Below are 26,846 nucleotides of genomic sequence, written 5' to 3' on the forward strand. Positions count from 1 at the left end.
TCGATCCTTGCATTCTCCAATTGGCAACTTCAAAGTCAAGCACAAAATAATTAGCCCCTTTCTTACCCGTGTTCTGAAGTGGACAGTAGTCAAATCATCATCCAGATGATTTAAAACTAGTTTGGGGGATTAGCAAGTAGAAATGGCTACATTGAATTGCCCTGGCCGTGAAAGACACTTTCTATTGAAATCTTTACTGCAGATGTGCTGACATTTCCTGCGGCATACTGCAAGCATTAAGTACAGCAGAGAAATCCTTACTTAGTGGTCATCTGTTCCTGGAAGAAGCAACTCGCTACAGGTCCCAAGCTGTTACAGATCTTTCACTGACCCTTTTACCACGGGCTGTAGGTACCTCCAAAGGTTCAATTGTCATGAGACGTCTTTTAAAGGGAGAAAGACTTCCCAAAGAGTTCGTCCATGGACCTGTGTTTTCTGTAGTGGAAAGCTGCGAAGGATGCCATAAAGCCAGGAGTGGTATTCACTTATTTTCCCTACCAGTTCACGAATGTGAGCGCGCGCGTCCTTCCACGCATGCACTTTGCTCGTGCACATGCCTCCTGTGCATGTGCTTTGCTCACGCACATGCCTTCCGGGCATACGCCTGACCTCAAAAACATGCCTAAATAGGATGGCATAGAGCCGGGACAGGTGGGCCCGCCCGCGATTTCTGCTATTAGTTCGCTTGAACTGGTCCAAACCAGCTGAATACCACTTCTGCATAAAGCTATAACTTTCCCTAGAGTGGGATGGTAGAAGGGCAGTTTTCACATTCCGCAGGACGCTCTCAATAAACGTATAATAATAATAATAATAATAATAATAATAATAATAATAATAATAATAATAATAATAATAATAATAATAATAATAATAATAATAATAATAATAATAATAATTTAATTTGTATACCGCCCTTCTCCCGAAGGACTCAGGGCGGTGAACAGCCAAAATAAAATACAAAAGAAACAATACATACAATACTAAGAACAACCCTTAAAAAACTTATTCAAATGGCCAAATTTAAAATACAATAACACCCTATAAAATTGACAAAAATTTAAAACCCATAAAATCAGATTAAAAATTTTAAAAATCAAGCCAGTCCAGCAAGGCGGAATAAATAGGTTTTAAGTTCGCGGCAAAAGGTCCTAAGATCAGATAGTTGTCGAAGTCCAGGGGGAAGTTCGTTCCACAGGGTAGGAGCCCCCACAGAGAAGGCCCTCCCCCTGGGGGCCGCCAGTCGACATTGTTTGGCTGACGGCACCCTAAGGAGTCCCTCTCTGTGAGAACGCACCGGTCGTTGGGAGATAGAGGACGGCAGTAGACGGTCCCGTAAGTATCCCGGTCCTAAGCCATGGAGCCCTTTAAAGGTAGTAACCAATACCGTGAAGCGCACCCGGAAGACAACAGGTAGCCAATGCAGTCTGCGCAGGATAGGTGTTACATGGGAGCTCCAAACTGCTCCCTCAATAACCCGCGCAGCCGCATTCTGGAGTAACTGGAGTCTCCGGGTGCTCTTCAAGGGGAGCCCCATGTAGAGAGCATTGCAATAGTCCAAGCGAGAGGTAACGAGAGCATGAGTGACCGTGCATAGGGCATCCCAGTCCAGAAAGGGACGCAACTGGCGGATCAGGCGAACCTGATAAAAAACTCTCCTGGAGACGGTCGTCAAATGGTCTTCAAAGGACAACCGGCCATCCAGAAGCACGCCCAAGTTGCGCACTCTTTCCATCAGGGCCAATGACTCGCCCCCAACAGACAGCCGCATCTGCAGCTGACTGTACCAGGGTGCCGGCATCCACAGCCACTCCGTCTTGGAGGGATTGAGCTTGAGCCTGTTTCTCCCCATCCAGACCCGTACGGCTTCCAAACACCGGGACAGCACTTCGATAGCTTCGTTGGGGTGGCCTGGGGTGGAAAAGTACAGCTGCGTGTCATCAGCGTACAGTTGGTACCTGTTGGTAAATGTTGTGCGCAAAGCACAAACAATTACGCAAGAGAAAATGTATTCATTATGTGGCGTTCCTTGAGTTACTTATAAGTTACTTACAAGTGAAATACAGTTTGGAACTTTATTTACAGTACTTTCGTATTCGTATACATAGAAAATATTCATTTATTTACTTATTTGCTAGGGCACTCTAACCTAGAGATGCTTACAAAACTCCATCCAGTAAAAGTGCTAAAAACAACAGAAATTAGAAACAAACCAAAAAGACGACAACCCCAAATTGAAATTGCAATAAACTTTGCACCAAAGGAATAAACAAGCATACTGTACTAAAGCAAGAGGCCTACTTCATCCCTAAATTCCCCACTCCAAGCCTTTGGGAATAGCCAGGTCTCAATCATTTTCCAGATGGTTAACCAGGAAGGAACCTGTCCAACTTCAGAGAGGTGGATGTCAGCGTTCTGAGTAATGCACCCATTGAAAGCATAACTCTGAGGCAGATAGAGTCCTCAAAGAACATGTTTATTGAATACATCATAATGGCACAGCCGGTGAAAGCCAACTTTGACAGTTCCCGTCAGGAGTGGTATTCACTTATTTTCACTCACATTTCCGGTTTGCAAATGTGAGTGCACGCGCACCATCCATGCATGCGCCTGGCCTTCTGCACATGTACTTTGCTGGCACACGTGCTTCCGCGCATGCACCTGGCCTCAAAAACATGCCTAAATAGGATGGCATAGAGCTGGGGTGGTGGGGCAGAGGGGCGGGCCTACCCGCGATTTCTGCTACCAGTTCAGGCGAACCGGTCCGAACCAGCTGAATACAACCTCTGGTTCCCGCAGTTTTCACCTAATTAAAAGAGTAAGACTCCCCCCCCTCCCAGGTGTCACTGGTCACATTGTCCAATGAAAATGGAAGGCCTCTTTCCACAGCCACCTGTTTCAATGACCTTGGTTCTCATGGGAAAACTTTTTATTTTGACTGTAGCCGGACTATCTACTTCCCCATCCTCTCCCTTCTCCCTCTTGGGCTTGGTGGCAACTATGAGAACAGCACAAGGTGCCTTCAACCAGGTTCGCTTCAGAGTTGACAGTGGGGGTGGGAAGTGGGTGAGCAGGAATGCCATTCCAAAGAAAGCAGCTGTTTAATGAAGAGTCTCATCTTTGGGCTCCCTGCAGATCAGAGGTGAGTTTCAGCAGGTTCTGACCAGTTCTGGAGAACCGGTAGTGAAAATTTTGAGTAGTTTGGAGAACCGGTAGTAAAAATTCTGACTGGCCCCGCCCCCATCTATTCTCTGCCTCCCAAGTCCCAGCTGATCAGGAGGAAATGGGGATTTTGCAGTAACCTTCCCCTGGATTGGGGAGGGAATGGAGATTTTACAGTATCCTTCCCCTGCCACGCCCACCAAGCCATGCCACACCCACCAAGCCACACCCACCGAACCGGTAGTAAAAAAATTGGAAACCCATCACTGCTGCAAATGACATTCTCTTAAAGACCTTAATGGAAGGGCAGAAACCAGGAGAAGTTGACAATCCCAAAGATAACCAAATTCAATGGGTTTTTTAAAGTGACAACGCAGTGCCTTAAATCCATCCCAAAAGTAACTTGTAGTCATGCAACTCTCATAGTAGAGACGTATGACCCATCATTACTCAGGCCACTGCATTCTGGAGTAGCTGAAGGTTTTTCAAGTGGTCTTCAAGCAATCATGTGTAAAACACATTGCAGATATCCAAGTGAGAGGTGACCAAGACGTTAGTGGACTGAAGTAGGCTAGTCTCCCAGACCAGGTAATATTGTAACTGATGTGCAAAACAGTAATCATGCAAAATCCCCTTAGGCCACCTATTCCTCAAGGGGAGAGCTGAGAATACAAGCAAATTTGTTTATAGACCAGTTGTGCATTCTTACTTAGAATCGAGGATGGTATATTTCAGTGGTGAAATGCAAATTTTTTTACTACCGGTTCTGTGGGAGTGACATAGTGGCTGTGGCAGGGGAAGGATACTACAAAATCTCCATTCCCACCACAGTCCAGGGGGAAGGATATTGCAAAATCTCCATCCTCCCCCCCACTCAGGAGCCAGCCAGAGGTGGCATTTGCCGGTTCTCTGAACTACTCAAAATTTCTGCTACTGGTTCTCCAGAAACTGTCAGGTCTTCTGCAACTCAAGGCTCACTTCTTTGGGTTTTCATAATAGGACTGGGGGGGAAATGCAGTAAACCGCCTTTTCCTTGCTTCAGTTCATAGCCTGTATAGCAGCATTTAATCAACTTTTGGTAGATTTAAATGAAAATAACCAAGCAAGATAATACTTGATCAATATTTGATGGGAAAAAACAAGAAAATCCCAGGACTAGATCTGGAAATTAAAAAGACAATCAGGAAGAGAACACTGCTTGAACCACTTTCATATTGTTGCTGAGAAAATTAAATGTCCACCTGAAGCTAAGGTTGAATCGAGGAAGTCTTTACCAAGGAAGAAGAAAAACTGGGATCTCCTAATGCACCATTTCCTCTCTGTCGAGTAATCTGAGTTGTTCTTCTAGATAATATTGAATTCTTGCAAAAGTTCAGGTCAAATTTATGATTGTCCTCAAAGCCAACAAATCCTACCAGCATTAATATATGGCTCCACACAAATGATACGGCATGCTTCTAATCTTGATTTACTGGAATGAAAGTGGTCAATGAGTAGAAGTGTCCTTTCAAATTAGATGTCTGTAGAGATTCTCGGTCATCCAGGTCATGGTTGTCCCAAATATGCTTTTTCAGGAGGCAACTGGACTTTCTTGTTTTTTCTTTGAAGACATTTTGCTTCTCATCCAAGAAGCTTCTTCAGCTCTAACAGGATAGTGGGGAATGGAAGGATTTATATTCCTTGTGGAAAGCTGGTCATTTGCATCCTTTTTGAGGGTCATTGAAGCACTTGGAGGTTTATCTGTGTCCTCAGGGTCACCTGAGTAGTGTTCCTGGTTCCTGTAATCTGTGTTCAGTCCCCTCCTGGCCTCAGCCACGCAAGCTGGCTAAACGAGCCAGTAATTGAGTTCATGGCTGCTATCAGTCCTGGCAGGGAATCTGCAGCTGCCTGCCAAAGTCTCCGTTTTATCTTGGGGTTGCCAGGCAACCAGGAAGTTAGCATTCCAGGCCGAATGTTCAGCTCATTTCTCCGAGTCAAAGAGTTCAGCTCAATTTTTGCTCATCACGGAGCAGAAGAGCAGCCAGGACTGCTTTTATACTCTGTGGGGTGTGGCTCCGTGACTCAGCATTTCCTAGGCCTGCCCCACCCCTGCTTCTGTTGTTCCCGCCTCTCCTGCCTACGAAACCTAGGGTCCAGCCAGGCCTGATTGCCATTAGCCGGGTCTGGAGGCGTGGCCTGGGGGGGAAGAGTCAGGGGACGGAGGCCTCGTTATCTCCTCCACCTGGGCTGCCTCTGGAGCAGAGCCAGGGAAGCTGGTGCTCCAGAGGTAAGTCCTGATGGCCCTTCCCCCTCACTTTCCAAGTCACCTTCTGGCGGGGGGCACGGCTCGGGGGCGCAGACACAACAATCTGCATTTTTTCCTCTGGAAATCCATTCCTACCCCCACACCATTCAAAGGGTGTTCATCCCAAATTGGATAGCTAAAAGTCTGTAGAGATTCTCAGTCATCCAGGTCATGCAGGGCTTATTTTCTGCTTAGGTCTTATTTGGGGGGAAATATGGTACTAAATGCATCCATCTGGCTGACAATCTTAACTGGAGTTTATTTTGAGGGTAGGGCTTATATTACAAGCATCCTGAAAAATCACGCTAGGACTTATTTTCCGGTTGGGTCTTATTTTTGGGGAAACAAGGTACTTATGAATAAAAAATACCTTTAGAGGGAAAAAAGTACTTTCCACACTAGATAAGGACCAATTGTTGCCCAACAATTTTTTTCTAAAGAATGTCATAGAATAAAAAGTGGCAATTCTGCCTTATCGTGATGGAATTTTATAAGTTTGGGAATGAAAACGGACATTTCTCCAAGTATCACAGAATAAGAATAGATGGACTTTTTGTGGTTTTAAACAAACAGAGACTCTCCATTAAACCAAGATTCAGTAAGAAAGGATCAAAGGCAACAGGGAGAGCTTGACTTAACATACTCACCAATGCCAACATATCCAGTTTCCAAGATAATGTAACCTAAGCCCTTTCCCATTGCAATAAATCTGCCTGCTCTGAAGTGATGAGGATATTCCCTTTTTTGTTTGAGAGCTTTTGTAAGGGGCTTGAACTCTGGGCTTTATTGAATGAAATGTATTACTTAATCCAGGCTAGATTTGGAAAAGAAGTTGTGCTGAGAGCATTGGTCAATAGCTTTCTTTGAAATTGGAGAAAGAGATAGAATCCTGATTGCTTCTATTAGATGCACCAATGATGTTCATTCATTGCCATAAAACTTTGGATGAATCTGAGTAATGAATGACTTGGGAATGCACCACTATAAATTACATGTAGTTCCAAAATTCTGGTGATGAGGAAGGGGAACATTATTCTCCACCAAACTATCGGCCCTTGAGATTTCTCAGGTCTCTTGTTTGGTCATATTTTTGGTCATATAAGCCATAGTCCATCACTGTGGTGATGATGTTTAGCTTTCTTCTTTTTTACAACTGATCACAAGAAGATTGTCATAATCCTGAAGTGTTCTCAGAATGGTGACATCTGGTCCTACAAAGTGTCCCTTAATTCAGTTGTGTAGATAGACACTTCAGAACAAGGATGTTCCCTCTAAAGCAGGGGTCTCCAACCTTAAACACTCAAAGAGCCAATTCGACCCATTTCCCACAGAAAAGAGGAGACAAAACACTTCCCGTGCCTGACTATTTCTTGAGCAGCCACAAAATTAGTATACGTTGTTGAACTAAACGTTCTGTCTTCTGAAACTTTTCTTTTCTTGTATGGTTGGCTTACCGGGGGTTGAAATGCTTAATAAATCACATGCCGGTGGGTGTCGCACATTGGCAGTTGTGATGCATATTTTGAGTGACAGGGAGCCGCAGCAGAGGGGTGAAAGAGCCACATGCGGCTCAAGAGCTGCAGGTTGCTGATTCCTGCTCTAAAGCAATACGAGCTGGAACAATTTGAAGATGCTTCTGGACCTTTTTAAAAAAAATTTGAATTTATATCCCGCCCTTCTCCGAAGACTCAGGGCGGCTTACATTGTGTAAGGCAATAGTCTCATCCATTTGTATATTATATACAAAGTCTACTTGTATTGCCCCCCCAACAATCTGGGTCCTCATTTTACCTACCTTATAAAGGATGGAAGGCTGAGTCAACCTTGGGCCTGGTGGGACTAGAGCCTGCAGTAATTGTAATTGCAGGCAGCTGTGTGTTAATAACAGGCTGCATTAGCCTGTTGAGCCACTTCCCAGCCCTATCGTGCTCCTTGAATATCAGATACATATGACAAGGGGGGGGTTTAAGTATGAGTCAGCAGTGTGCTACAGCTGCCAAAAAACCCAAAACAGTTCTAGGCTGCATTAACTGAGGGGTAGCAAGATCATGGGAAGTGAGGGTACCACTCTGTTCTGCATGAGTGAGATCACATTTGGAATACTGTATCCAGTTCTGATTACCCTGAAGCAAAAAAAGATGCTGAGGGCCAAGAAAGAGTGCAGAAAAGAGCAACAAAGATGATAAGAGGCTAAATCCTGTGATGAACAGCTAAGGGAACTAGGTATCTTTAGCTAATGAAGAGAAAGATTTGGGGAGACATGATAGTATTGATATACATGATAGTATTGATAGTCCTTCCAATACTTGAAGGACTGTCACAAGGAAGAAGACATCACAGGGGTGAAATGCTACCAGTTCAGACTGGTTCTGCCATATGGGTAGGGAAAATTTTGACTGGTTTGGAGAATCCTTAAGGAAAATTTTGATTGGCCCCGCCCACCTGCCCTCCCCCTCCTCTCACCTCTCCTATATTCTGTTGTTTATTACTTCAGCTGATTCACGTGGCAGAGCGATTGCCACCTCAGCTGAGCTAAGAAACAGCAAATGAGTCTTAGTCTCATTTGCCCCCAGCTAGAATAGTAAAGGGAAAGGCTTTTTTTCCTCCCTCCCACCCCTCCTCACAAGCAGGGAAATGAATATACTAGCTTTAATGAGATGTCTGGGCATTCAGGGAAAAGCAATTATCACCTCCTTACAATGTTGTGAAGCTGCAAACCACCTTGCCTGAATTGAAAAACTGCCTCAAAAGAAACTGCCTTTTGTTTCCTCCTGAGCAAAAGCAGAGAGCCTCTTCCAGGGAAGATTTCTCTGTCTTCTATTTTTCTTCCACAGCAGAACAAAAAAGCCTCTTCCTGTGAAGGCTTTTCCAGTTCTTTATTCTGATTTTCTTCTGGAGCAAAAGAAAGTTCTTTCTAGTGAAGCAGTTCCACTGGTTAATTGTTCTCACTGTCAGGAAGTTTTTTCTTAGTTTTAAGTTGCTTCTCTGTTTCTTCAGTTTCCATCCATTGCTTCTTGTTTTGCCTTCTGGTGCTTTGGAAAATACATTGCCCCCCCCCCTTCTTTCTGGCATGCCCTTAAAAGCCTGTTGCCTATCACACTCTTGGGCAAAGCATGTGAGCCATTTCCTCCTTTCAGTGGTCCATGAAAGTACATCTATAGTATATAGTATAGTATGTAGATAATTTTTTATTTTTTTTTGCATTTATATCCCGCCCTTCTCCGAAGACTCAGGGCGGCTTACACTATGTCAAGCAATAGTCTTCATCCATTTGTATACTATATACAAAGTCAACTTATTGCCCCCCAACAATCTGGGTCCTCATTTTACCTACCTTATAATAAATAATAAATAATATATAATATAAATAATATAGATAATAAAGCATATAGACGAGAAGTCGAACGACTAGCCTTGTGGTGCGACCAAAACAATCTGGAACTGAACACACTCAAAACTGTAGAAATGGTGGGAGACTTTAGGAGAAACCCTTCCATACTTCCACCTCTCACAATACTAGACAACACAGTATCAACAGTAGAAACCTTTAAATTTCTAGGTTCTATCATATCACAAGATTTAAAATGGACAGCTAACATCAAAAACATCATCAAAAAAGGACAGCAAAGAATGTTCTTTCTGCGCCAATTCAGTAAGCTCAAACTGCCCAAGGAGCTGCTGATTCAGTTCTACAGAGGAATTATTGAGTCTGTCATTTGCACCTCTATAACTGTCTGGTTCGGTTCTGCAACCCAACAAGAAAGACACAGACTTCAGAGGATAATTAGAACTGCAGAAAAAATAATTGCTACCAACCTGCCTTCCATTGAGGACCTGTATACTGCACGAATCAAGAAGATGGCCGTGAAAATATTTACAGATCCCTCACATCCTGGACATAAACTGTTTCAACTCCTACCCTCAAAACGATGCTATAGAGCACTGCACACCAGAACAACTAGACACAAGAACAGAAAATTACAGACCAATCTCTCTATGCTGCGTCACCTGCAAAGTCATGGAATCAATCATCAACCAATCCATTACCTCACACTTAGAAGCAAACAACCTACTCTCCAATAAACAATTTGGTTTCAGGAAAAAATTATCATGCAACTTACAACTTCTCCACTGTAAAAACATATGGACTACAAATCTCGATCAAGGCAAAACAATAGATGCAATCTACATAGACTTCTGCAAAGCTTTTGACTCTGTAGTACACGATAAACTTCTAAAACTAAAATCCTACGGCATTTCAGGACCCCTTCACAAATGGATATCTGCTTTTCTGTCTAACAGACAAGTGGTCAAAATTGGCAATGCTCTATCAAATCCTGTTCCTGTCAAGAGTGCCGTTCCTCAAGGCAGCGTCCTTGGACCAACACTCTTCATACTATACATTAATGATCTTTGTGACCATATCTCAAGTAATTGTGTTCTCTTTGCTGACGATGTCAAACTATTTAACACCACTGATAATACATCTATCATTCAAAAAGACCTTGATCATCTAACTGCTCGGTCTAAAACTTGGCAACTCCAAATCTCAACCAGCAAATGCTCAGTCTTACATATAGGAAAAAAGAACCCAAACACTAAGTACTCGCTTGGTGGACATTACCTCACAGATGACCCCCATCCCGTTAAAGACCTTGGAGTTTTCATGTCAAATGATCTCAGTGCCAAAGCCCACTGCAAATACATAGCAAAAAAAGCTCTAAGAGTTGTAAACCTAATCTTGTGTAGCTTCTTTTCCAAAAACACCACACTACTAACCAGAGCATATAAAACATTTGCTAGACCAATTCTAGAATACAGCTCACCTGTTTGGAACCCTCACCATATCTCTGACATCAATACAATTGAATGTGTCCAGAAATATTTTACAAGAAGAGTTCTCCATTCCTCTGTAAACAACAAAATACCTTATCCCACTAGACTTGAAATCCTGGGCTTAGAAAACTTGGAACTCCGTCGCCTTCGACAAGACCTAAGTTTAACTCATAGAATCCTCTATTGTAATGTCCTTCTGTCAAAGACTACTTCAGCTTTAATTGCAATAATACAAGAGCAACCAATAGATTTAAACTTAATGTCAACCGCTTTCATCTAGATTGCAGAAAACATGACTTCTGTAACAGAATCATCACTGCTTGGAATACTTTACCTGACTCTGTGGTCTCTTCTCATAATCCTAAAAGCTTTAACCAAAAACTTTCTACTATTGACCTCACCCCATTCCTAAGAGGACCATAAGGGGCGTGCATAAGCGCACAAACGTGCCTACCGTTCCTGTCCTATTGTTTTTCTTTTCTTCTTCCTATATATATATATGAAATCCTATATATATATATGAAATCCCATGCACCGCCTGCCCCACCACATACATTGGACAAACCAACAGAAGAATAAGTGCACGCATTGAAGAACACAAGAACTCATTCAAAAAAGAGGAACCAACTTCTTCCCTGGTCCAACACTTTAAAGTCACAGGACATGATATTGACTTTAAAAAGACCAGAACTATCGCCAAAACTGAACACTTTAACAACAGAATAATCAGAGAAGCCATTGAGATAGAAAAACGCCCACACAGCATGAACAAACGAGATGACACCTCCCGCCTACCAGCCATTTGGAAACCCGCCCTTATTGACAAACGAGTCCCTAACACGAGGAATGACACCAGACCCACACTCACAAGGTCCACACAGGATGTCACCACCGCACATCCACCCAGAAAGCAGACCCAAACCCACACTGATCATGAAGCACGACCAAGGACCAGAAGCCAGACCGCAGCTGCAACATTAGCCATTTCAAACCCCTCCAATCCATTCATGCAGCAGACTGACACCCACTATGAAGATGTAGCACGACCACAAAGCCAAACAACAGCTATGCAGCTCATCAGCTCAAATCCCCCTGCAGCACAGACTAGACTGAGCACAACCAAGCCCCCACCAACACAGGACACACCCCAGCCAATCAGAGCACAGAAAAACCCCCATCCAATCAGAGCACAGCCAAGCTCCCACCCAATCAGTTCAAACCCCCACTAGCAGTTAAAAGGAAGAAACAGCTGCGATCGCACATTGCTCCCAGAAGCACGAAGCTGAAGCCTGAAGATGACGAATGAGACTTCGTCGAAACGTCGCCAAGACACTTCCAATTTTACACGGGAGAAAACCCGAACAACCAAAGACCTATATATATATATATATATATATATATATATATATATATATATATATATATATATATATATATATATATATATATATATAAAAATATATATGCTTCTACCTTTATATACTATATAACCTTTCTGTATGATAGTTACGTATATTGTTGTAACAAAATAAATAAACAAATAAAAATAAATAAATAAAGTTTTTTCCCGAAGGCCATCACTCTGCTAAACAAATAATTCCTTCAACACTGTCAAACTATTTACTAAATCTGCACTACTATCAATCTTCTCATCGTTCCCATCACCAATCTCTTTCCACTTATGACTGTATGACTGTAACTTTGTTGCTGGTAATCCTTATGATTTATATTGATATATTGACCATCATTTGTGTTGTAAATGTTGTACCTTGATGAAGGTATCTTTTCTTTTATGTACACTGAGAGCATATGCACGAAGATAAATTCCTTGTGTGTCCAATCATACTTGGCCAATAAAAAATTCTATTCTATTCTATTCTATTCTATTCTATTCTATTCTATTCTATTCTATTCTATTCTATTCTATTCTATTCTATTCTATTCTAAAAGTTGAAAAAAAGGTGAACAACATTTTTACAGAACTATAGATATGTTGAGGCTGGGTGTGACAAGGAATGCAGGAGGCAAGGAGGCACCTCTGGATGTGAGTGTCATGGAGTTGGCCACGCCCACCCAGTCACATGACCACCAAGCCACACCCACAAAGCCACACCCACAAACCAGTAGGGAAAATTTTTAGATTTCACACCTGGGACATAATTTTATTTTTCAAAGCACCTGAGGGCAAGACAAGAAGGAATGGATGGAAGCTTGTCGGGCAATCAAGTATATGCAAAATATAATTGAATTGTATGGCCTAAGAAATAGAAATGAAGCACAAAAATGGCATATCCATTCCTGCCAATGGAATGATTTCTTCATTCTTCATTTTTCAGACAATCAAAAAACAACATCTCATCAGACAGAGTAAATAGAACTGATTATATTACAGATACAAGGAGCTGGAAGACTTCAATTAAAATATAATGTCATGGCCATGATCACTGCAATTGACTAGACTTTCTTCAGTAATATGGCAAGCAACAGAAGAAAGGTTCTAATTTTTAAAGCAAACATAGTCAAGCATAGCTTTGTAAAACTGTGCCAGCAAATCTGGAAAACAGCACCATGGCCAATAGCTTGGAAGAGGTCAGTCTACATACCAAGGAGTAGGTGAAAACTGTTGCACAATATCCTTAAGTTTACATGTTAGCACAAATGCTTAAGATCTTTCAACAAAGATTAGAACATTTACAAGGAAAGGGAAATGCCAGACATTCAAGTTGGTTTTAAAAAATGGTGAAAGATGGAAAGAATACGACATATTGGTGGTAGAGAAGAGCTTGAGCTTATCATGAAGAAGAAAACAAACAAATGGTTTTTAGTAGAAATCAATCCTAAATATTTACTCAAAGCTCAAATGAGCAGGCTCAAATTTTTATATTTATGCAAGTCATACACATGAGAGTAGAGTAAAGTGAGCAGAGCAGAGCAGAATAGAATAGAATAGAATAGAATAGAATAGAATAGAATTCTTTATTAGCCAAGTGTGATTGGACACACAAGGAATTTGTCTTTGGTGCATATATACGAAAATACCATGTTTTTGTAGAATGTGTACAACTTGCATGTTGTAAATATGAAATATACTATATGAGGACAACCAGCTGCAAGATGAATGGATTCACAATGGTGATGGGTCCATTGGAGGACCTGAAGGACCACTCCGGGGATAGCTCAATCCCGAAAGGCTCTAACTACATAGTACTACGAATCAACACCAACTGACACATAATAAATCAATGTCTAAAATGCAAGCCTCAACCATGTAAATTAGTTCAAAGTTTATGATCAGCTTGGAAGTCCTTTACATTCCACTTCCAAGTGAGAGCAAATTGTTGGAAATATAGAAGGAAAAAAATGACTTCCTAGTTTCTCATGAGAACTGTTGTATATCTCATGTGTATCTTTTTGTTAGGCAGGCTATTATTTCTTTCCGACTTTGAGGTGATTTGAAATATATCATTGCTGTCTCATTTTTTTAACTTAATTTTGCCCTGTGGTATTGATGTTTCTGATTCAAGTTACTTGTCCAGCTTTGGATTCCTTATTCTTGTGATCTAGGCCCAAGTAGTTATTACCAGACGCAATCGGTCCAAAACAAACATTTTATTAGAACAGCTGAGAATTAATTCATTCTCAGCTTAATTGGCAAAGCCCTACGAATGTCAGAAACAAGAGATGCCATCTAGAAACAATTGGAGCAACATTGCATTCCTACAAAGAGCCCAAGAGCCATCCTGCTCTTTTAAGCCTTATGGGAGGGGCCAATTATCTCCTGGCCTTACTCCCGAGTCATCCTTTTTGCTTTAGCTGCTCTTGTCTTCTGGCAGCTCTTCTCATGCATGCACTAGAAACAGGCTCCTCCTGTTCCTCTGCCTCTCTGCTGTACGCCTCTGGAGGCTCCGGAGTCCACACATTGCTCCCAGATGGCTCTGGCCCCATCTCTGCCTCCAACGCAGAGCCCTTGTCTGGGCCTTTCCCTGACTCCTGGACTGGCCTATTGTCCTCCCCAGCCTCCTCACTGCCCGACTCTGCTGCCAGCTCCTCAGGCAGCTGGTAGACCACAACACTATGACTTGACAAAGTGGATAGGGAAGGTGTTTAATTCTATCATATGACTCCCCATGAACCAGTGGTGGGAATCTATGGACGTAGCTGGGTGGGCGTGGCAGGGGAAGGATACTGTAAAATCTTCATTCCCTCCCCACTCCAGGGGAAGGTTACTGCAAAATGCCCATTTCCTCCAGATCAGCTGGGACTTGGGAGGCAGAGTGGGGGGTGGGGCCAGTCAGAGGTGGTATTTACCGGTTCTCCGAACTACTCAAAATTTCCACTACCGGTTCTCCAGAAGTGGTCAGAACCTGCTGAATACCATCTCTGCCATGAACCATTTTGTATTAATTTTCTTTTTAAGTATGTAGAGTAACCAATATTGTTCTTTAAAAAACAAACACTAGGAATAAGGTAAGCAAAGTAGCCAGGGCTGCGCCTTTATTCTGCAGAAGGATTAAAGATTTTTTTTATTGCATAGAACTGTTTCAATACCTTTAAAAGTATACTTCCATGTGTGTATTGATTACTAAAGTGCTGCAACCATGCTTATACTTTTTAGCCAGGCTTTGAATGATTCTGAAAACAATTTGCTTCAACAAATAGCCCCATTAACTGAGCTTTAAATCACTCAAATTTGAAATCCTGGAAGCTAGCATTGGGAAAAGTGAGCACCCAATGACATGATGACATTGATGGCAGATAATTGTGTTAAGTTTGGGTATTGACGAGGCAGGAGACCAGGTTAGTGACAACAGCTCTTTAATATAGTGTGACCCAGCAAAACTCTGGAGAAAAACCTCTCCTTATATACACTTCAGCCTGAGGCTGCATCCAATCAGAAACGAGATATTTCCCGCCTAAAACTCCCGCCAAAACTTACAGTAATACATTACACTCCTTCCCTCCCAGAAGGCACTTTGCCAATATTTGCATATTACTTCTCTACGTAGTCCTGCAGGTACGTGGGGCGTCTCCTGACTCTCCCGGACCTGCGCAGTTCACTTTCTGGAGTTGAGTCGAGCTTGCCGGAGGGACTTTTCGTTCCTCTGAGCTCCTCCTCCCGCCATCCGGCCCTGGATTATTCGCCGGCTCGGACCTGCTGTCCTCTAGAGGGACCGGAGGGTGTCGCTGGACCTCGCCTGACTCAGATAAGTCTCTGTTTGGTTCTTTGCTTACGCTTTCTGTTTGTTCTTGGCGCCGGTCAGCTGTGGGGTTAATTAAATCATAGTCAGGGCTGTTCTCGCCTAATTCTGCCTTATCGCTCAATCTGTTTCTTAATTGATCTATGTGGCGCCTCCAGATTCTGCCATCGTCTAGTTCCACTAGATAAGATTTGGGGCCCGTTTGTCTATGACTATCCCCTCTTCCAGTTAGGGCCGTCGCTGTAATTATGTGCCCACACCGAGTCTCCTATGTTTAACTCTCGGATTCTATCTGGTTTTGTTTTGAACCCGTCCTGTCGTAGTTCGGTGTAGCTGGTCTAGCGGGCACCGTAGCTTCCGCCCATTAATAGCTCGGCTGGGCTGCGGCCGGTGGCCACACAGGGGTCCTGTGTTGGACGGTTAGAATGCGTCGATTTGTGCCTGCCAATCGCCGGGCCGCTTCGTGATAGCGCTTCTTTCGCACTCGGACAAAGCGTTCAGCAAGGCCGCTCGACGCAGGGTGGAACGGCGCTGAGAGGGCATGTCGGATGCCCTCTTCAGCCAGGTACCCTTCAAATAATGCTGCGGTGAACTGTGGGCGTTATCGGACACGAGGGTGTCCGGTAGCCCGTCGCGTGGCGAAAAGGTGTTTTAGTGCTGAGATGACAGCTCCCGCGGTTGTGGATTTCATTAGGATGATCTCCAGCCATTTGGAGAATGCATCCACCACAATTAGAAATGTTTGGCCGTGGAAGGGGCCGGCAAAATCAATGTGTATGCGGGACCAAGGGCCTTGGGGTTTCTCCCACTCCAAAACTGGGGCCGTGGGTGGTAGTGGTCTGGATTCCTGACATACTTGGCATCGGCCAACCCTGTCACTGATTTCCCTGTCCATTAGGGGCCACCAGACATAGCTCCTAGCCAAACCCTTCATCCTCACAATTCCTGGGTGACCCTCATGCAGGAGTTCCAGAACTTTTTTCCTCAGTTTCTCTGGGACTACCACCCTATCCCCCCAGAGCAGGCACCCCCCTTGTACGGACAATTCCCCTTTTTTCTTTACAAATTCCTTGAAACGTTCGCCGCAGCGGGCCATCCCTTGAACCCAACTGATTACAGTCCTTAAAACAACGTCCCGGTAGGAGGCCGAGCCACTTCCTGCGATGTGACTGGCCCCGAGTCCAAAGAGTCAATTAGTAGAACGGTGTGCCCGGGTGGGGTCCTCGATTTCCCTGGCAATGGGCATCTGCTCAATGCGTCCGCATGCCCCAGCTCCTTTCCAGGCCGATGCTGCAGCTTGTAGGAGTATGCGGTCAAGAAAATAGTCCATCTGGTCAGTCTAGGTGAGAGTGCTACTGGCGTTGGGCGGTCGCCAGCCAGTAACCCCAATAGCGGTCTGTGATCAGTGACAATTTCGAAATCTCGCCCAAAAACGTATTCGTGAAATTTTTTCACCCCTGACACTATTGCGAGAGCCTCCTATCTAGCTGGCTGTAATTCCTCTCAGCCGGGACATCGTTCGTGAATAGAACGCTATAGGGGCTTCAGTGCCGTTTGGGAGTCTGTGGCTAAGTACCGCTCCTACTCCATAGGGGGACGCATCACAAACCAATACTAACGGCAGTCTGTTGTTGTATTGTATTAACAGGCTATCGCTTGATAGCAAACTTTTTACTGCCTCAAATGCCCTATTCTCTGACTTCCCCCACGACCAAGCAGTGTTTTTTCCAAGCAATTTATGCAGCGGTTCAGCAACGGTTGCCTTGTCTTTTAAAAACACGGCGTAAAGTTTACCAGACCCAGGAAAGCCTGGAGTTCTGTCTTGTTTTTGGGTGCTGGGGCTCTCTTTATCGCCTTGACTTTGCTCTCAGTGGGGTGAATCCTTTTTGTCTATTCTATAGCCCAAAAATTCAACAGATTCGACCCCTATCTGACACTTGCTTGCTTTGACTTTTAATCCTGCCGACCTAAAAATGGCCAAAACTTTCCTTAATCGCTTTCCCAGTTCTCTTAAATCTTCCCCTGATACCAACACATCATCAAAATAGGGTACGACTCCCGGAACCCTTGTAGGAGCCGCCCATCAAATTTTGAATAGCCCGGGCCACACTCACCCGAACTGTAACGGGTGCACTTAAAGGCACCCCGGTGCGTTACAATGGTCTGGGCCTCAGCTGTGCTAGCATCTACGGGTAGCTGTTGGTACGCTTGTGCCAAGTCTAATTTGGCGAAAACTTGTCCGTGCCCTAGTGAGTGCAATAAGTGTTGCACTACTGGAACTGGGTAGGCGCTCTTTTGCAATGCTTTGTTCAAGGTAGCCTTGTAATCAGCGCAAATTCTTATGGACCCGTCTGGTTTTATAGGGGTGACGATTGGCGTCTCCCATTTGGCATGGTCAACTGGCACTAGTATCCCCTGGCTGACTAATTTATCTAACTCTTTGTCGATTTTAGGTTTGAGTGCAAAAGGGACCCTCCTTGCCTTTAACCTAATGGGAGCTATTTGGGGTCTAAATTGAAGGAGATAGGGGTCCCTTGTACTTGCCTAAACGGTCCTCGAATCGTCTGCGAATTCCTCCAGTAGGGCGTTTTGCAGGTTGCATCCGCTCCGGTGGACGCCAGTCACCCCCATTCCCAACGCCCGGAACCAGTCTAGCCCCAGCAAGCTTGGCAAGGTTCCCTCGACTAACGTGATGGGCAGGGTCTTTTCGTATGTCCCGTACTTGACCTCGACGGTCGTTGTCACTCGAACAGGGATGCGGTTGCCCTGGTAATCCTGCACCCGGAGCCGTTGTTTCTGTAGCTTGCGCTTTGCGATGTGCGGCAAGGCTTTCACAAAAGTGTCCCAGGACATGATTGTGATAGCTGATCCTGTGTCTACTTCCAGTCGGCACGGTACGCCTTCAATTGTCGGGTTTGTGAAGATCTTTTCTTCGATGCGGGTAGCTGCGTGGTCTATGGTAACAGTCATTCGGTTTGACTTCGCTCTTTCTTTCCTGGCCAATCGCTGGTCGCCTCGCCGATCTCGCTCTGATTGGCTGGTTTGAAATTTCGGCGGGAATGTGGGGTTTGCATCTCTGACTCAGAGCCGCTCTGATTGGCCGATTTGAATTTTCGGCGGGAAGGTTGGGGTGCTCGGCAGACTTGAGCCAGGTGCCCCTTCCTTTCACACCGCCGGCAAATGGCGCCCTGAACTTACATCTTTGGCGCTGATGTCGCCCCGCAACTTCCGCATTCCTCCGGGTCTTCCTTGTCGATTTTCCGGTGTAGTGGACTTCTTCCTCCTCTTCGCTGGTTGACTCACGATAGGTTTCTTCGTGGTGGACTGTGCTCGGCTTTGCGCCCGCCATCGGCGTGAGTCGCTTTTGTAAGGTGTCTGCTGCATGGTTGGACATCTCATGGGCTCTGGCTTCGTCCAGAGCGTTTGCCAATGTCAGGTTGCTCTTGGCTAGCAACCGTCTCCTCAAACGGATGTCTCTGACCCCCCGTATAAGTTGTTCCAGCAGCTCTTCGTCCAGATCGCGGTACTCGCAATGCTTGGAGGCTTGTCTCAGGGCTGCCATGTAGTCGCTGATAGCCTCGCCTTCTTGTTGCCTGCGCTCCCCAAACTCATACCGTCGAACGTATTTGGACGGGGCTGGTGCGTAGTGATTCTTCAGGAGGGTCTGAAGGGTCTGCCATGATACGGAGTGTAGCGGTGTTGGCTCCGCTAGAGCTTCTGCGACGGCGATGACTGCTGACCCACAGTGGCTTATGAAGTAAGCCCGTTTGCGGTTGTCGGAGACTCCCTGTAGCTCGTTTGCCTCCAGGAAACTTTCGAAACGGGTCATATATATTCCCCATGTCTCCTGGGCAGGGTCAAACGGAGTGGGTGGCGTGTAGCCGGTCATCGCTGCATTCGCCGTCACCTTGCTGGGTTTGATTCTCGTAGTGAGTTCAGCTCTGTTCTGGTGCTCTGCCTCAAGATCCCATCCTCGTCGCCAATGTTAGGTTTGGGTATTGACGAGGCAGGAGACCAGGTTAGTGACAACAGCTCTTTAATATAGTGTGACCCAGCAAAACTCTGGAGAAAAACCTCTCCTTATATACACTTCAGCCTGAGGCTGCATCCAATCAGAAACGAGATATTTCCCGCCTAAAACTCCCGCCAAAACTTACAGTAATACATTACAAATTGCATCTGAGCAAATGCAACGCTCTTGACATTTGATAAGCAGTTAGGTATTGTTTTTAAGGCACAAAGGAAAGTTCCTTTCAGAAAGATATTCCAAGGCATATACTCAATAGTAGTAACTGTGAGAGGGATCTTGGAGTCCTAGTGGACAACCATTTAAATATGAGCCAGCAGTGTGCAGCAGCTGCCAAAAAGCCAACACAGTTCTAGGCCACATAAACAGAGGGATAGAATCAAGATCACGTGAAGTTTTAATACCACTTTATAATGCCTTGGTAAGGCCACACCTGGAGTACTGCATTCAGTTTTGGCTGCCACAATGTAAAAAAAGATGTTGAGACTCTAGAAAGAGTGCAAAGAAGAGCAACAAAGATGATTAGGGGATTGGAGACTAAAACATAGGAAGAACAGTTGCAGGAACTCGGTATGCCTAGTTTAATGAAAAGGACTAGGGGAGACATGATAGCAGTGTTCCAATATCTCAAAGTTCCCTCCAACTTTGCTTAACTTTGTTAGATCAGCCAATCTATAATTTGTGGCTGTGAGTTTTGCACTGTGAAATGTGAAGGAAAGGAAAGGAGCACATGGGCACAAAATTGATGCTTAACCCAATAAATTATAATTTCTTAAATGATGATTGATGAGACCATATATTTGACTGTTTCCTAATATGATTTGATTGCTTATTTGTGCTGTATGACTATCATTAATAGTCCTTATGATTCTTGATGAATGTATCTTTTCTTTTTATGTACACTGAGAGCTTATGTACCAAAGACAAATTCCTTGTGTGTCCAATCACACTTGTTCAATAAAGATTATTCTGTTCTGTTTTGTTCTCCTATTCTCTTCTCTTCTCTTCTCTTCTCTTCTCTTCTCTTCTCTTCTCTCCTCTCCTCTCCTCTTCCTCTTCCTCTTCCTCTTCCTCTTCCTCTTCCTCTATTCCATTCCATTCCATTTCATTTCATTCCATTCCATTCCATTCCATTCCATTCCATTCTATTCTATTCTATTCTATTCTATTCTATTCTATTCTATTCTATTCTGCCTGAATTGGAATGAAGAATTTGTGGCTTCTTATTGTATTCTGAGTACTAACAGCTTATATTAAAATTTATGTCTCTAGATGTTGATGAATGCTTGGATAACAATGGTGGCTGCCAACAGATTTGTGTCAATACTATGGGAAGCTATGAATGCCAATGTAAAGAAGGGTTTTTCCTAAGCGATAACCAACACACCTGTATCCATCGTTCCAATGGTAAGTCTCCAGTTCCTAAAGAATATGAATTAATCATAAGACATACAGTATCAATGTCATTTGAAGACTGATGGAAAATTTCTCGGTGTATTTTAAAATCTGGGTTTTCACACTTTTGGAAATCTGTTGGGAACAACTTAGAAGGGTTGCAGCATTTATTTAAAGCTAACCAGGTATACGCAGCAAAGTGAGACCATTGCCAAAGCTGACTGGCATTTTGCCTAAGTACACCTGCAGTGGGAAGATAAGCACAAATGTTATGAAACCTGTGGGTAACCCACTATAATTGCAGCAACATTGGGATCAAGAGCTGGTTTCTAGCCAACTGGGCACTTCTCACATGGTGTATATTAGTATATCTCTTGACTCAGAGTAATTATACTTAACAGCTTGTGACATTTCAGTATTCTTATCCATTAATTTATATTTCTAGCCCATGAATGTCAAACTCACGGCATCACATTGCCATCACATGATGTTTCGTAATTTTTTCTCCTTCACGGAACTGGGGTGGCATGGCCTACGTGTGTGGTGGGTTTCAATTTTTTTTACTACCAGTTCTGTGGGTGTGGCTTGGTGGGTGTGGCATGGCTTGGTGGGCATGGCTTGGTGGGCGTGGCAGGGGAAGGATACTGCAAAATCCCCATTCCCTCCCGATCAGTTGGTACTGGGAGGCAGAGAATAGATGGGGGCGGGGCCAGTCAGAATTTTTGCTACTGGTTCTCCGAACTACTCAGAATTTCCGCTACCGGTTCTCCAGAACTGGTCAGAACCTGCTGAAACCCACCTCTGCCTACGCGTGACACATCCAGCCCGTGGGCCGTCAGTTTGACACCCCTGTCCTACCCTTTCTTTCAAAATAGAAATTTAGGTTGAGCAGTGAGAGAAAATTGTAAGATGTCCAAACTACTAATAGTGCTGGTAAAAGTAAACTTATCAGGAAAATCTATCAGAGTTATATATCTTTTGGTTTGTCATATACTTATTGACCGACCCAAATCCCAATGAGTTCATTAATTTAATTCATACAGGGAGGTTGCACAATTATTTTATTGTATCAGATAGTTATGGTATTGCAGAATTTGAATGTGCTTGATTTAAAGTCTTCAAACAAAGTGATTTCCACATGCCAAATAGCGATTTTCACTATTTTCCATTATAATTGTGTCTGAGAAAAAGGTGAATCCATACCAAACATTAGCAGACATTTTATATTATTTGTTGATGTGAAATTAAATGAGCACATTGGGCATTTCACAATGAGTTTTAACAGAATTGTGACATATTACATTGATTTTGCTTCCTCCCCCTATAAAACATTAGTTTCATCACACTGCCATGAAATGGCGAAAACAAAACCATGAAATTCGTTGAGCACTTTGTTTCTTTTGCCTTCTATATATCATTTTGAGAATTTAACTAAATCTTGGATAAAGTATCTTTGAAATATGTCGAAAGTCTCAAACGTTAAAGTAGCCTGGTCCAGACACCAGGAAATTTCAGTATCATCTTTTGTGCATTTGTATGGCTGGTCTGGAAGACTTTAGTTTTAATTTATTAACTATCTTCCATCTGGATTGTAAATCTGATTTCCAAGACATATATCTCTGATTTAATAATTTCTCAATGAAAAGGGGGAGAGGTAGGTAGTTAGAAAGAAAGCTGGTCCTAAATTGCTAAAAGATAACACCAGGATAGTTATATACCGGGGTGAAATCTAAAAATTTAAAATTTAATAATTTCTCAATGAAAAGGGGGAGAGGTAGGTAGTTAGAAAGAAAGCTGGTCCTAAATTGCTAAAAGATAACACCAGGATAGTTATATACCGGGATGAAATCTAAAAATTTAAAATCTAAAAATAAAAATTTTCCCTACAGGTTCTGTGGGCGTGGCTTAATTGGTGGGCATGGCTTGGTGGTCAGGTGACTGAATGGGCATGGCCAATAGCAATAAATAATAAAAATAATAAAGTATACAAACCTTGGGAGCATACCAGTCTACCTTCTTTAAAAATAGAGGCACCAATCTACTAGCTGCCTACAGCGCTGATCAGCTGTAGTGCGGCCCTTTGAAGAGCCGCGGCAGTCATTTAAGGCTGTTTGCAGCTATATCACCACCGAGAGCTTCAGGGACAGAGAAGAGGAACAGCGAGGCATGGGCCGTGGGGGGGGGCAGGGATTTTGCTACCGGTTCTCCGAACTATCCGCCCCCATCGCTACTGGATCGCGCGATACAGTCCGAACTGGGAACATTTCACCCCTGTTATATACGGTTTTTCTGGATTTGGGCCAACACTTTTGCTCAAAAAAGAGCCAATTTTGTCTACAGATTAAAGCACCAGACTAGAAAGTGGGAAATTGTGAATACAAATCCCACCTTAACTATGGAAGCCAGCTGGGTGACTTTGGGCCAGGCATTGTTTCTCAGCCCAACCCATCTCAGAGAATAGAATAAAATAGAATTCTTTATTGGCCAAGTGTGATTGGACACACAAAGAATTTGTCTTGGTGCATACGCTTTCAGTGTACATAAAAGAAAAGATATGTTCAGGGTTGTTATTGTGGGAAAAATAGGAGGAGGAAAGTATGTTGGATATGTTTGCTGCCTTGAATTAGTTGTAAATATAATAAAGGTGAGATACAAATAAATAACATGATGATGATGATGATGATGAAGATGATGATGATGATACACTATCTTGATATGGTCATAGGGCTTATGTGCTCTGAGAAAGATGAGAGCTCAACCATACTGGATAGGTCTCATCAGAGGAGTCAGACAAAAAGTGTCTCATAAAAAATATGATGAGACGTAAATTTCAGAAAGCTATACTGCCCCAGACGCAGGGGTGAAATCCAGCAGGTTCTGACAGGTTCTGGAGAACCGGTAGCAGAAATTTTGAGTAGTTCGGAGAACCGGCAAAAACCACCTCTGGCTGGCCCCAGATTGGGGTGGGAATGGAGATTTTGCAGTATCCTTCCCTTGGAGTGGGATGGGAATGGAGATTTTGCAGTATCCTTCCCCCAGGAGTGGGGAGGGAATGAAGAGGGCTTTGTTCTTTCTGAGGCAGAGTCTCCTCTGCCTGGTTTCCAAATGAAAACAATTGTTTAGCTGTGCTGGATTCTTCTGCTCCTCATTGACAAGATGATTTTGGAAAACTGCAAGAGAAGGAAGACCAACCTGTTCTGTTTCCCTCTCCCAATGCTCCCAACAAAGAGTCAGTCAAAGGCCTCCTTTTCAAATTCATTTACATAAATGGCTGGATTAGGCTGGATTCCTCTGGCACAGAGTTGTTCTGCCCATGTATACCCACGCGCCTGCCAAGTCTCTGGAGATAACTAGGAAATTATAGATAAGGCCAGAGTTACTTACGAATATATTCTTTCCTCCATTGAAACAATTTGCCCACGCAAATTCACTACTTTGTCCAAGACAAAAAGCCAGGAAGTTCCGCCTCCTGCTTTATAGCCCCTGTGACTCATCCGTGACTCATCATTCTTTGACTTTGTCCCAACACCTCCTCTGCTGCGCGTGCCAGTCACATCTGCGCAGTCTTGCATCAAGCCAAGATTGTTCTTGGGGCGTTGCCAAATCAGAAGAAGGCCCGGGGGAATCAGGCCTTACCGGCCCCTCCTCCTCCTGGGTGGGTGCCAGGGAGGGAGAGGGCCCAGGGAAAGCAGGCCTTACCAGTTCTTCCTCACTTTCTGAATCATCATCCTCCAGGAGTCCGAGTCCGGGAACTTGGGTCACAAAACAACCTGAATGTCGCATGGATTGACTACAAAAAGGCCTTCCACTCTCTGCTACATGGTTGGATAATCAAGTGCCTAGAAATAACAGGAGCCAGTAGAAACATCAGAACCCTTGTGCAAAGATTGATGGTAATAATGGAAGACACAGTTGCAGGTCTAGGGAGAGTTAATACCAAGAGAGGAATATTTCAAGGAGATTCACTATCACCTCTACTATTTGTAGATTTTGAACTGTTAAGTTTTTAACAATCCCAGACCGTGAATCAAATTGAAGATTAAATTAATAACAACAACAATATTAATGGCTTCATTTTGGCTGCCCAAGAACAATCCTTGTAGACTAATTCCATGAAAGCAAAAATTGAACTTGTTAGCAACAACAGCAAATGTCGCTTATCCAATGAGAAAGATGAATCTGTGGATCACCTTATCAGTTGCTGCAGCAAAATCTTACAGACTGATTCTCTACAACAGGCTGTCAAACTCCCGGCCCATGGGCCAGATGTGTCACATGCTGGCCACTCCCATGCCTGGTTTAGCAAAGGGGGGAAAGTCCTGATATGTCATGTGATGCTCCCGTGACACCATGAGTTTGACACCACTGATCTACAATGTCATGATTGCGTTGCCAAAGTCATACATTAAAAGCTTGGCCAGAGGTTTGGGTTCAAATGCAGCAAAAATTACTGGGAACATCAAATTGACTAAATTTGAAAGGCTAAAGTGCTGTCTCCCTTGAAAAACATCACGGATCCAGGGTTAAATCCCCTGCAATTTGCATACCGAGCAAATAGATCAATAGATGATGCTGTTAATATGGCTCCATCTTGAATCTCCAAGACCTACGCAAGGGTCCTGTTTGTAGAGTTTAGTTCAGCATTCAACACCATCATTCTAACCAAGCTAAACCAGCTAGCGATACCTGAACAAACTTGTAAATGGATCATAAGCTTTCTAACAGAGAGGAAGCAGCAGGTGAAGCTAAGCAGAATCACGTCAGATACCTTTACAATTAGCACAGCAGCCCCACAAGGTCTCTCTACTTCTCTCTATATACTAAAGACTGCATCTCAAACGATCCATCTGTTAAATTACTGAAGTTCACAGATGACACAACAGTGATTGGTCTCATTTGAGACAATGATGAATCTGCATCAGACAGGAGGTTGAACAACTAGCCTCGTTGTGCGACCAGAGCAATCTGGAACTGAACACACTCAAAACTGTAGAAATAGTGGTGGACTTTAGGAGAAACCCTCCCATACTACCACCTCATACAATACCAGACAACACAGTATCAACAGCAGAGACCTTCAAATTTCTAGGTTCTACCATATCTCACGACCTAAAATGGACATCCAACATCAAAAACGTCATCAAAAAAGCACAACAAAGAATGTTCTTTCTGTGCCAACTCCGAAAGCTCAAACTGCCCAAGGAGCTGCTGATCCAGTCCTACAGAGGAATTTTGAGTGTGTCATCAATGCACCTCTATAACTGTCTGGTTTGGTTATGCAACCCAACAAAACAGACACAGACTTCAGAGGATAATTAGAACTGCAAAAAAAAAATTATTACCAACCTGCCTTCCAGGACCTGTATACTGCATGAGTCAAAAAGATGGCTGTGAAAATGTTTACAGACCATTCACATCATGGACATAAATTGTTTCAACTCCTACCCTCAAAACTATGCTATAGAGCACTGCACACCAGAACAACTAGACAGTTTTTTCCTGAACACCATCTCTGCTAAACAAATAATTCCCTCAACACTGTCAAACTATTCACTAAGTCTGCATTACTATTAATCTTCTCATCGTTCCCATCACCCATCTCCTCCCATTTATGACTGTATGACTGTAACCTTGTTGCTGCTATCCTTAAGATTTATATTGATATTGATTGTTTCCTGATTGCTTATTTGTACCCTATGACTATCATTAAGTGTTGTACCTTGTGATTCTTGATGAAGGTATCTTTTCTTATATGTACACTGAGAGCATATGCACCAAGACAAATTCCTTGTGTGTCCAATCTCACTTGGCCAATAAAAAATTCTATTCTATTCTATTCTATTCTATTCTATTCTATTCTATTCTATTCTATTCTTGAAACAGAACAAGTCACAATCCCGTGGGACTTTCGAATCCAAACAGATAGACATCTGGCCCACAACAC

General features: G+C 43.5%; 1 protein-coding gene across 1 annotated transcript in view; it reads left to right on the forward strand.

The window, feature by feature from the left end:
• The window catches only part of SCUBE1 (signal peptide, CUB domain and EGF like domain containing 1), a 235,134-nt gene that overhangs the window by 61,064 nt on the left and 147,224 nt on the right, over nucleotides 1-26,846 (forward strand). The window contains exon 4 of the mRNA XM_058191895.1: nucleotides 20,780-20,914. Within this exon, the coding sequence (XP_058047878.1) occupies nucleotides 20,780-20,914 (135 nt within the window). The remainder of the gene's footprint in view (nucleotides 1-20,779; nucleotides 20,915-26,846) is intronic.

This window comes from Ahaetulla prasina, chromosome 7 (genome assembly GCF_028640845.1).
Source record: "Ahaetulla prasina isolate Xishuangbanna chromosome 7, ASM2864084v1, whole genome shotgun sequence".
NCBI lineage: Eukaryota > Metazoa > Chordata > Lepidosauria > Squamata > Colubridae > Ahaetulla > Ahaetulla prasina.